Source organism: Triturus cristatus, chromosome 12 (assembly GCF_964204655.1).
Source record: "Triturus cristatus chromosome 12, aTriCri1.1, whole genome shotgun sequence".
NCBI classification, from domain to species: Eukaryota; Metazoa; Chordata; class Amphibia; order Caudata; family Salamandridae; genus Triturus; species Triturus cristatus.
This window is the reverse complement of record NC_140595.1, coordinates 827,739,951-827,753,067: the sequence shown is the minus strand read 5'-3', so window position 1 is coordinate 827,753,067 and position 13,117 is coordinate 827,739,951. Positions and strand designations below refer to the sequence as shown.

At 43.8% G+C, this 13,117-nt stretch overlaps 1 protein-coding gene across 2 annotated transcripts in view; it reads right to left on the bottom strand.

The window, feature by feature from the left end:
* PPP1R35 (protein phosphatase 1 regulatory subunit 35) overlaps window positions 1–13,117 on the bottom strand; it is an 89,628-nt gene that overhangs the window by 47,317 nt on the left and 29,194 nt on the right. For both annotated transcript variants that reach the window (XM_085638045.1, XM_085638046.1), the window contains exon 2: window positions 10,394–10,682. In XM_085638045.1, coding sequence (XP_085494171.1) covers window positions 10,394–10,627 — 234 coding nt within the window. In that variant the 5' untranslated portion in view covers window positions 10,628–10,682. The remainder of the gene's footprint in view (window positions 1–10,393; window positions 10,683–13,117) is intronic.

The window sequence follows — 13,117 nt, the reverse complement described above, 5'->3', positions numbered from 1 at the left end:
ATATTTAATTTAGAGCATCGTAACACTGCTAAGCCTGTTGTTACAGCTCAGTCTACTATCCTCTTCCTCAGGCTACGATGGACGGTGCCGTGGAGGTGGCCTGGCTGGGCTGCAGCAGTAGTGAGACAGCACTTCAGCACGGTGCTGTTGTCTCAGTAGTCCTTTCTCTGTTTCCACAGTTGTGGCTCTAGGTGATGTGAAGCTGGAAGAGCTGTTTCCCTTGTGACAGCCCCTGGTTACTGTTATGTTGCCACCGATCCTGCATGTTCACCTAGGGGGGATAGCCTGTATCAGCTGTGAGACCCTCTCCAGAGCTTCAGCAGCAGCCCAGGCAGACTCGTCAAGGCGAGCAGAGGCAGTAAGGACTGCAGTGCACTAGAGGCAGCAACAGATGGTCTCCAAGAGCGCTGTCACCTCGTTAGCCACAACAATGCCACCTACATCCCGCCTGCGCTCATGCCCTGGTAAGCGAGAGGCCTCGACTTATAGCCGCCACATAGACTAGCCAGGGACAGTCAGCTCTCCAAAGGGTTGGACAATGCCTTGCAGAAATGTAAACACATGCCGACCCATGATGTTATCAGGCTGTGACTATTGTAGTGGCTACAGCTCTGCTTATCTTCATGCTGTCTCTCGACTGACCAGATTCCCATGGCTGCTTAAGAGGCTGGAGTACTTCGGTACAAATCGAGCTCTGACTGAATGATCGCTTACTGACCTGCTGGACCTGGCTGCAGCTGATAGTACTAAGCCTGGAAAACTCACTACGGCATCCAAGTGCATTTATCTCGACGAACGGAGGGAGCACAGGCACTTTTGGGCCGGTACTACCATGTCAGGCGACACATTGATTTGTGTCTCGCACAAAGCCTTTAGTTTTCATTTTGCACGTTCAGTGGCACAGACCATTGCTTTCACTTTCGCTACAGGTACCATGGCACTCCAACCTTCACAAATATTCAAATCAAGCTCCCTAATAAACGAACTTGGACGATGTTGAGGAAATAGTCCTCCACATTCACACCCATCTAATACAGTTTTAGTGTTTTCTCTGAAGATCCGTTTTTTTTTTATAGTCTGGGCAACGCATGCTCTGCTCTGAGAGGCATGCCTTATTCGAGTATGGAGTTGAAGCTCCACACATATCTTTAATTGGCTTGTTTCTTGTCCTCTTGAGGTGCCCTTTGGAAATTCACAGCCATTGAGAAAGCTCATTTCTGAAATTTACAACATTTGAGCAAACAGACAAGCGCTTCCTGTGATTACAGGAGATCAAACCAGACTCCAAGCTGCGTTTATGGCCTCCACACCCCGCTCGGGCAGGAAGGGCAGCCTGCCATAAAACTGCAGCCAGCCTTCATCTCTGGGGTGGGGGTGAAGGGAATGCGAAGCTATCAGCTGCTCCATGTGACTGTAACTAGAAACAAGGGCAGAAGTCAACATAAGAAGATGGCTTACTGATAGCACTCGGAATCCTGCCTGTGCAAAAATCCCCACTGCAAAGAAGACAACGCGTGTCTAAAGGAGCAGGATGCTATTATAAAGAGAATATTTTGCACAGCGTTCTCTATTTAAGCATCAGTTCTCAGTTGTGCTAAACGTGTCATTCAGTCGCGTAGGCTTTACTACCTATTTAACTAATGTCCTCTGGATAATTAAGAGGTAGGAGAAGGGGTGGGGCGAGGCTATCTTACCTACACTTTATTTTGATGTCATTCTATCAAGTAAGTAAATTTAAAGGTGCTGTCGCTTTTTCAAAATAACCGTCATGTAGCTTCTTCCAAGGGCTGGCCGCATAGATCATACTACCTATGTATTTAGATTGTACTAACTTCGAGGGATTTATGTTATGGCCCCCTCAAAGCGACCCTCTCTCAGGGCTGTGATTTATAACTGCGTTCCACTTAATGGTTTTCTACTTGTTAAAGCATTGCACGCCGAGCTTGTAATGCTTGAGCCTGAGCCCTCCATATGACATGCAGATTTTCAATCCTCCGATGCGGCTGCCCACCGAATACAAGCATTTTCAATGCAGTAGGTCTAGCATTTGAGAGAGTTTGAGCTAATGGCATTGTTAATGACAATGCCTTTTATTTAACTGATAAATAAAAGGCATTGTCATTTGCAATACCAGTGGCTTAAACTCTCGCAAATGCGAGACCTATTGCATTGCAAATGCTTGTTTGTTGTTGTTTCCTTTCCTACAGCTGTAATCTTATGTGTTGATGATGATTTAGGGGTGCAGGCAGTGTCTGGCCTTTAGTCGTAAGGAGAAACCCGGAATCACTCTGTTACCACCCACTTTTCTTATTTCATGAGATTCCATTCGACCAAAAGACAAGATACGCTTCCACCACCAGAGTGACGAGAAGAGGGAAGTGTTAGGATGTCAATTTCTATTTTTGGAGGAGTATTTTTCTCCAGACTGAGACTGTGTTGCAGGTGTTGCCTTCTGCTTCAATGATTCTTTGCTGTAAGTATACCTCTGTCCATATTGCTGTTGCAGTGGTTGATATGGCCAGCAAGGGGATGACCCCAAAGCACATATATTTGGTTTCCTTTCACTTAGAAAAAACATTTTTCTTTCATATATTTGGTTTCCTTTCACTTAGAAAAAAAAATTTTCTTTCAGTCCTACAACCCTAAGGGTCCCCGTTTCAGTCTCATCCGAATTATTTCTTTCTGTGTGTGTTAACCAAACAACTTGATGCCAGGGAAAGTAGGTACATCATTTCGTCCCGAGCATGTGGTTTTAGGGTGTTTAATCTCAACAAGGATGACCTGTGGAGCAAGACCTCAAGGCAAAGGCATGGAGCGGCTAATTCTGCCTCATCAACAGCAGCACTTAAAAGCTGTCTCTATCAGATCTGAGTACCAGCACTGGACAACCTCCACAGGCATTGGACAACCTCCTCCGACCATCTCCTAGATGCCTGCATCCTCATCATGAAGGGTACCTCCAACCGTGACTGAACCGGTGAGAGGAATCCGACACTAAAGGACACCCCTGCACCCGCAGCTCCTGAGACCCGAGGTGCCCGACCGACAGTGTCCTTGTGTCCAGCAATTCTTCATCTTCATCCTCCAGTCGTTGGTTCCCTTCATCCAGTCTCCTGGCTGAGACATCCTCCATAGGATTGCATTAGGCTCCAGACACCTTTTAAGCCCCCTGCACCCGGCCGCCCCCACCCCTGCCCCCGCAGCTCCTGAGACCTGAGGTGCCCGACCGACAGTGTCCTTGTGTCCAGCAATTCTTCATCTTCATCCGCCAGTCGTTGGTTCCCTTCATCCAGTCTCCTGGCTGAGACATCCTCCATAGGATTGCATTAGGCTCCAGACACCACCTAAGCCCCCTGCACTCGGCCGCCCCTGGTGGTGTGGACTTGGTGCTGACCTGGGACCCTTTGCCCTGACCTTAACCCTAGGAGCTTGGCTTCCAAGACAAAGTAGCCTGCTCGTGAGCAGTCCCCAACCAAGATGCCTCCGAGCCCCACTGGCTAAAATTGGCAACCTGCATTCTGCACCTGGCCGTCCTAGTGCTGCTGGTAGTGCCCCTTGTGTGCCAACCTGAATCTTGGTTCTATCCCCCAAAACTCCATTTTCAAAACCATTTTACTCACCTGTAACTTAACGCTTCTGCCGACTGGTGGCCTCTGAACTTGGCCCTGCCCCTTCACTTCAGCAGGCAGTGAAAAATCTCAGAGTGAAGTTACAGCAATCACTTTTGATGAAAGACCAAGTTAATGCCACCTGCGGCACCTGCTTTGCCACTATGAAGCTTCTTAAAAAGGCCCGCTCTTTGCTTCCCGACAGCGCTAGGGAAACTCTTGTCCAGGCTCTTATCACCAGCTGCCTGGACTATGGGAATGCTCTGCTGACATCAGTAAATAACACCCTGCTGTCTAAGTTGCAAGCGGTCCAGAACACTGCCTCTAGACGTATCTGCAATCTTCCTTCTCGCTCACCCTCCTCCCCATTACTTTGGAAGCGTCATTGGCTGCCAATTAGAAAATGTGTCTTCTTTAAACTTTGTTGTCTGACACATAAGGCACTTCACAAATCCAGTCCTGCATACCTGTACGCCAGATTATAACACTGTCTGCCCTCCAGATGCCTTAGGTCCTCGGATAAGTTGCTTCTGGCTATCCCTCACATACGGACCTCAAAACAGGGTGAGGGGGGGGGTTGAGGCAGATCATTCTCATACACTGCCCCCTATCACTGGAACAAACTCCCCCCTCAGTCGCCACTCTTCCTCAGACTTTACATCCTTCAAGAAGGGGCTGAAGACTTGGTTACTTTAGAAATCTCTCCCTCACTAAACAGTACAGTGCCGAGGTACTACTTCTGGGGTGAATTGTGTGCTATATTAAATGTTTTTATCATATCATCGGACTGAATGGTGGGTTGAACTGTCTTGTACTGCACAAAAATATAACCTATTGCTTGCACAATAGTTAACCTGCTTACAAATGTCCTGTGTTGTGTAAACGGGCTTAGGAGTATGTTCCATAACAAACTAGAACAGTAATCCAAAAGTAATCCGAAAGTAATTACAAACATTTTTTAACAGTTTCAAATCATTTTCTCTTTTAAAAATGTAATCTGAATGTTCCTACAAAACCAGTGTTCACTGTATTTTGGAAAGTCACACTGTTTGAAGAGTTTCACTTACCTGCTACTAAGTATATCTTGGATCTAGAAAAACAACTTTTTATACAAACGATTGGCCTGGATTCAGTCTTTTAGTGTGTGACATCATTTTGTGCCTGAGTGTGTACAAAAAATGCTTACCACTACTCTCCTGAATAGCCTGACTGCTCAACCACGTTACCACAAAAAAGAGTAAGGTATTATCTACTTTAATGTCTGCAATACCTATGGGGAGCCACTGGACTCTGTGCACACTATACCTTACTATGGTATAGTATATACAGAGCCAGCTTCCTACAACACTACACATGCTCTGTGTTGGTCAGAGGCTGCCTTTTTTCTGCCACAGGATAGACACTTAAGTAATTATGAAAGACAAATGTACCAAATCTTTAAAAAAACGGGTTTACTTGCCAGATTTTATGTGGAGACGCCAAGCAAAACAGGAAAATATTTTTTGGGGGGGAAAAGTCTTCTGAAAAAGGTGTGAAAACCTCCAGGTGTTTTCGGATCTTCTTCCAAGAAGTGACTCAGGGAGGTAACTGCCAATGAGGTGCATCATGGTTATTGGATGCTCCAAGATTCTTAAATGTGCACAGTCTTTCTTTATAGCTTTGCAATGTAAGCATATCAGGCTGCACTTTTGCCTCAGTGGTGGACCATTTTCGCATGTTTTTTTAAATTTCTAATGCTGCAACATTTTTAAGATGACTAGCATTTTTCAGTTTACATTTTGAGAAAAATCTTGCCTTGGATAAGCTTCTGAAGGATGCTTCATCTGACGTAGACATAAGGACCGTGGCACCCTGTAGGTAATGTTATATGGGGAAATATGAATTTGAAGTGCTCCATGGCCCATGCACGCAGTGCGGTTTCATTCTAACGTTGATGACTATCAAAGATCTGACAAAGTAGAACTGAAGGTCCAAATCAATATTGTCCTTTATAGGTTTATAAAGTTTAACTAGCCATCAGATTGGAAGTCAATGGTTTATTTTTACGCACACTATTAAAATTACATTTAATACAGTAGCCTATATGCCTTAATCATGAATTTTCAGCTCCAGCCAATGATGGAGATGACAGGCCTATAGCTACAGTCCCAATGTCCATCTTTACTGTCTTACAACAGGTTTGCTCTATTTCTTGTAATTAGGGTTTGTAAAGCGCTAAATGAGCAGCACTGGTATGGACGGTTTATTGCATGCAAAGACATCAAAGATTCTAAAGCTGAAAGACTGTAGACAGACCTGCGTAACTTCTTTGATAACACAAAACTTTTTATTGTTTCATATGTTTGGAATAGATGTAAGAAAGAGAATTATTAATTGGGCTGGATGTTATTGCACCACACGTAGTAAAGTCACTAACCTGTTTGGTCCAGACAAAGGTTTGAGTAACAAACTGAATCTCAACCCCTGGTAACTATGGCTCAGAGCAGATAGGCTTAAATGAGAGAAAATGTGTAAAGCATTTACAAGTACCAAAACAGTTAAAAACACAACACAAACAACCAACTCCAATTTATAAAAGGTTAGAAAAATGTAATAAACAAAATGATACCATCACAAACAAAATCAATTAAGGGGAACTGGAGATGTGGATTTTTAAAGATTTAAGAGAAAAAGTGTCAAGACAATCAGTCATCACGGTTCGCAAGTGACCTGTACCTAGGCACGGTTACAGGCCCTTCCTGCCCTTGGACGTAGAGTCATACTCTTCTGACTCTGTTCATAACCGAGAGGTTACGTTTGATAATATACTGTCCATGGAAACGCATGTGAATAAACCAGCAGGCACCTGTTTTTCATTACTTCAGAAGATTTACCCACTGATGCCGCCAACTGATGAAACAATCATTGTTCGCAGTGCTATTTTGAGCAGAATGGATTATTATTTTATTAATGCCCTTTGGTTAGGTGTTCCTGAATATCCTTTAAATATATTGCACAGAGTCCCGGTCTCTGCTAATCGGGAGATCATCTACCTCCATGGCCTTTAACCTCTTCAATGCCTATGACGAGCTGGTCTCGTCATGGGCCGCGGTTGCGCTGTGCCCATGACGAGACCAGCTCGTCATAAACCCCGCCCGCTAATGAAACGGCCGGCACAGGGCGGGGAAAGGGGCGGGCACTGAAGGGGTTAAAGATTTGCACTGGCTACTGCTGCGTCAGCGCATAGTTTTTGAATCATTTTGTATTGTTTTTAAAACCCTAAAGGGTAGTAGACCAGTGCCACTACAAAACAGACTAAAAGGATACTCCCCTGGGAGGTGCCTTTGCTCTGCCACTCCCAACCTTGTGTGTATTCCAAAATTCATGAAGACCAGATATGGCAGACGTGCTTTTATGGCGAGAGCAGCACATATCTGTAATCGGCTACCTGCCCTCATCAGATACCTGACAGATCTTCTGCAATTTAGAAAAGCCCGAAAACCTGGCTCTTCCCGAAGTAATGTCGGCTTATACTATAGCACTCTTTTTAGCACTATTTTTGATAACTCTCGATAGTATCTCAGTTGCAGTCCTCCAGTTACCCCCTCTCAGTGCTTTCGCAAGTCAAGACTTCTATGTTCGGACTTGGCATCTTTTAGGGAGTCCGAATCCTCCAGCACAGTAAGGCTGCAGGCTGTTTCAGACAATGAGTTCCTTGAGGCCGAATACCTTCTCACCATGGGCCTGCTGAAATGTATTTGCTGCTGCGGTGAAGCTTCAAGCAGGAGAAACCTGTTTCTACAGCCCAGCGAAGTCGCGCCTTGGCCAGATCGACTGCTTAGTTACATTCTCCAGATTTTCAGAGACTGTAGGAGAAGTCCATTTAGACAGAGCCTCTGGACCTATAGGGCAGCACTTAGGAATCTAAGCTCACTCCAGCAGAGGAACCAGAGGGTCAAGTCCATGTCCAGTTACATTTACTGTTGACACTAGCGAATGTGGGTAGTGGTGATTCCTGGCTTCTCCCTAACCACAGGGAAAAAAGTTCTGCAAGGCAGCCCTACCTACCTTTTCAGCAGTACCTGTATGCCCTGCTGCCTGCCACCAATCCTACAGTGCACCTTACTCCTAAAATGCAAGATGGGGAAACCCCTTCTCCCTTTTGCATGAGCCTGTGTGGCCAGGGAAATGAGCAGGTCCCATTTTTGTGGTCACTCAAAAAAAACGAGTTCTAGGGATATCTACCCTCCATAGATTTTGGAGCCAGTCTGACTGGGAGAAAAAAGGTTTACCTTCTCTAGGTATCACCTAACACATTACTTGGGGCAGGGCAGGCCCTTTAGAGTACCTCGGTCGACTGAAACTGGTATGCCTGCAAGGGGAAGAGAAACACCTCTCCAAGCCCAGGACATTGTTTCTGCTCTGGTAGCAGTTTTCACACCATATTAAGGTCAAACACTGGCTGGGCAGCTGCTATTGGGCTAATGTAAATTTTCAGGTAGGGAAAAGGCAACTTTTTAAGAGTTAGTTTTCCTAAATATTTACAAAAAATTCAACTTCACTATCAAATTAGATTTGAATAACTATTAAAATGTTTGTAAATATATTTTTCTAGCTGTTCCCAAACCTGAGACCGCAGAATTGAAATTTTAATTTGCACTCTAGCTTTCCTCATAAGACAGCCAGTGCTTTCCACAGTGAAAATAGCTTCTGGGGCCTTGTCACTGTAGGGAACCAATTACATTAGATTTCTACATGTTCCACCTCTAAAGACCCAGCATGCTACCCCATGGCATACAAGGCCTACATTGGGGTTACTTAATATTTAAAAGGGAGTTTTTCCCTGTAAAACAAATGGTTATTTTAGTTTAAACTGCAGCAATCAGGCTACACTGGTAGGCCTGAAACCATGTTTTCTCTTTCACAATAGTGGATGACACAATAAGTGCTTCAGTCTACAGGTGACATTTAACTTTTCATGTCATGTGTGTATTTCTGCACCAATGATTTCCTTGGAAGGGGGGGCACATCGGGGGAGAGGCAGGGGACAGAGGCACACTGTCATGGGGGTGGGGAGGGGTGGGAACGAGTTGGGGTTAGGAGGGACGATACTCCTTTTTGGACACGGGGCCACGCTGTGTAATGAACAGTAATTGTTGATTTGGAAAACAATAAAAATGTTTCAACAAAAAAAAAAAAATGTGTGTATTTCTGCACCATGTACAATGGCCTTATAGGAAAATTAAATATGTCAATTAGGAGTTCTTAAAGGTTACCATATTTTAGGTGGGTCATAGCACTTGCACTGGGGACTGATTAGCACTATCTCAGGACACAGAGCCGTATATGTAGTTGTGGTTGGAAAGCAATTCCAAATCCCTGTTACCCAGTCCAAACTTGATGGTCTGGCTCTGTGGGGAGAGAGCCTCTACCAACCGGAACCCTTGACAAGACCCAGCCAGTTTTGATTGGCAGTATATGGACACTTGGTAACCCAAGGCAATATACTTAGGGTGCTAACCCATATCTAGCACCAGTAATCACCCTGCACTACCTCCAACTGAGAGACTAGTTTGAGGAACTGTTCTCCCCCAAATGTGCCAATTGCCCGAGATCTCCGATTGCCGATGTCTTCATGACACTAACTGGATCGAACCTTTTTGTGAAGGTAACTTTTGGCATTTTAAACATTGCACTGGATGGTGGAGACCGGAGGTGGGGGGGGGGGGGGGGGGGGGAGTGTAGCACTGGTTAACCTTGGTTATATGCTTTTTAGAATACTGGGGTTTTGGATTATTTGTGTTAGCTACTGAACCATCTGTCCTCTAACCCACAGAATTGCCCCGCCTGGCACTAAAATCAGATGAGACATTGTTACGGTAAATAAAATGGAGTTGTTTACCACCCACAGGGGCTCATGGCGCTACAAGTCATTATGAAGTTTGTCAAGCAAAAAATATGGGAGCCAAGCACATTGTTTAAAGAAATAAGTTGAGGTTTTTTTCTGAACTGTAAATAGAAAGAAGATTTCCAAATGAAGTATTCCACATGGAAGGGGCTAGAAAAGTTAAAGTGTGATCCCCGGTACTGGCCTTATAAATGCATGGCAGAGATGAAAAGCATTATTTAGAGAAACATGAGATGCAAAGGATCAGATTCAACCAGTGTTTTAGACAAGAAGGTGGGGGTGGAGCCATAAATGACCTGGTGAACCAGACATACGATCTGGCACAGATGGGAAGTTAGTGCAGTAGTTTCAGTATTTGAGCAGCTCTGAAGAAGTGAGAGGCAAAAGTTTCAAGACAGAATGCCTATTCCTGTACATCTTGCAGTCAAGAAAGAAAATATTTAATACCTAGAAGCAGCATTACAAAATCGAGAGAGGAGACTGTGGAGTGCAAGCCTTATCTGTCTTGTAAGGAAGGTTCCTCCAAACTGTCCTTATTGGAAAAGTGCAATTAGAATCAACTGATGCTCCCAGTGCTTGGTCAATTCAGTCTAGGTACATCTTTAGTATTGATGGGGCATCATACGTTATTACTTGTCAGACAAAAGCTAAACAACTTTTTATGAAAACATAAGATTTGGGTAAGGTTTTTAAAAATCCGCAGCAGAATAACGATCAATTACAGTCTTTTGCGTCAAATCATGCAGCTATTATGTAAGTTGTCAGGAAAAATGGCTTGTGCGAATTGAAGTCTGAAAAATGCTGCATCAGGAGGAACTTTTCTACTGCCTTGACAAGAATGTCAAAATGGTTAGGAACTACACAATACTTATTCATCTGTCTGTACCGCCGGGCTTACCTGTCGGCGACTTGCTTTCCTTCGGTCTAGCTTTGCCTCCTCTGGCCTCTTCAGGATTCCACAGCCAAACTTTTCCGGAGTCATAGAGATGTCCAACTCCGATATGGCCTCAGCACGAATGGCGCTACCAGCCAATGGCTGGGGTGTAGCCTCGGCGGGAAGGCTATCTTCATCTGTGTAATTCAATGGTGCATACCTCTTAGGCGCTGGGAATTCCATGGGGCTGACCTTCATTTCTGTTCCCAATGGAGCATGCCTTCTGTCCAGGGGTCACCACCAACAGGGCCACCTAAAAACACAGACATGCAGTGAGAACCAGGACCATCTGCAGCAACACTTTGTGCTTTTTCATTTCAAAGGTCGAGAAGATCCTTGTTCTGTTGTGCAGCAATTTAATAAAAGAATGACTAATGAGAATGTTCCCTCTGATGAGTGAGGTAGAGCTGGAGATAGGTCAGCCACATACTACCAATCAGACAAGCCTATCACTCCAATGTCTCTGCCCCAGCCCCCTTCTGCTTTCAGATACACTTACAGGACTGGAAATTTTAATTTAATCCACTGCAGCTATGAGTAAATGCCAAATATGTTACAAAAATTAATTCCCTTTTATAATAGTTCTTCACAAATACTATAGTATCGTCTTTGAGATGAAAAACAATGAAACAGCAAGCTTATATAGCAATCACACCTCCCTCCTTATTCCCCCAGAGCAAGTCCAAATGTACACTATAAAGAGCAAGGTTGCATGCACATCCACTGCACCCCCAGTTTCCAAGAAGGGATCAGAGGATCCGAAAAGTTCAACATGCAAGTGTGAAGTGCACCGCACAACTAAAATTCCACAGTTAGTCCCTTCTTTCCATATTACGTCCAAAGTGATCTTTATTTCTCATAGGAATAACACAGACCAGCCAACGCGTTTTGTCCACTACATGTGGACTTCGTCAGGGCATAATTATGGTCTTTTATTATATTGAGACCTGAAGCATGCCGAAAATCATCAAACAGGACCGTAATAAAATTCCTGGCATGGATATTAGCCTATTCTTCATTAGATCCCCATGTATTTAAGGGCAAGCAAGACTCATCAAGATCCCTAAGAATGTAGGAGGGAGGCACCTCCCGGGTCGGAAGCATTGGCGGTGTGAAATGACAGGTCTGGAAATTTTATTTTAATCCACTGCATCTTTAAGTAAATGTCAAATATGTTTAAATAATGACTTCATGTTAGAATAGTTCTTCGAAAATACTAGAATATCGTTTTTGCGTCTTAGTAACTTGCTTCTTGGGGAAGCTGAAAGAAAAGCCACATTAGCTAGTTTTAATCTCCCTGGATTTCGAAAGGGTCTTAGATCAGTAACCTAGGACAGTGGTTCTTAACCTTTTGACTTATGGGGACCCCACTGAATCACTACTGGAAGCTGGAGAAGCCAGCCTAAGCAATTTCTACCACATGAACCTGAAAATAAAAACAAAACTACAGTAACAAGTATAGCTTGAAAAAATAAACAAATTATAAAATATTGTATTTCATTCAAAAACAAAAAAATACATAAAGACATGTCACCAATTTTGATGTTAATGTTAAGGTTGGAGCTTTTCAAAATGGAGTTTTATTTCTAAAATATAAAGCGAGACTGCTAAACCCTAGCATTTCACTGTCTTTTTTTACACTTCACACATGCTCTCTTTCTGTCCACACATAGCCGAGCTTCAACTGAGACCTCCGATTGTCCAACTAGATCCTGATTACGGTCCCTTGTACTGCTACTAAAAATCATCCTAGAGATACCAAACTTAATTTTTAGCATCCAATTTCAAAACCCTTCATATTTGCAAACGTTTTAGGATTTTTTATTTTACATTTTGCTTTTTTATGTAATTATATTTGATGACTCTTTTAGTATTTGATTTTGCAAGCAGTTGCAGAGCCTCCCCACACCCCCTAGTAGTGAATGCAGACACCCAGCGTTCCATGGAATACAGGTTAAGAATCACAGACCATTGATTCTTATGGAAATTAACAGAAAAGGTGATTTGATGGAAAGGTACTAAAAATGAAGTACATACAAACACTACAGCCAGAGTCATCACGAATGTCTCAGGCAAAGTGTTGATCGGTACTGAAGTTAGGCATGGGTGTCCGGGCACCACTTCAGTTGGCACTCACCCAAAACTAGATCTGAGCCATACAGACACAGAATGGGCTTCAGGGAAGATGAACGTAAGGTGACTACATTGCCTTCGCCAACACATCCCGAAAGCCAGTCTCTGTATGGAATGGGACCTGCTCACAGTAAACATGGGGGAGGTATTAGAATGACAGCCTGACCACATCAAATATGTTCTTGAGCAAGGGAGAGGAAAGACATTTCATGAATGGAAGCGGGATAATTATGTGTATTACCGAAATGGTCCATTACACCCTATTAAGACAATGTATACTGCAAACTTTGAATGCAGCCAAAGTCACAGGACCACTAAGGCGGTTTGAAAAATGAATCCCCTGCGACCGGACAAATGCAGGTTTGATCTGCTGTGTATAAGGATAATGGAGCAGACACGAATGCGTGACATGGCCGATAAAGAAGAGGACGGCCTGCAGCAAAGCTAATAACCCGATAATAAATAAAAGCTGTGGATGCATATAGTGAGAAGCATTCTCGTTATCAAAATAGGAAGGGTCACTGCAAAATATATTTTATAGTACACCCCAGTAAA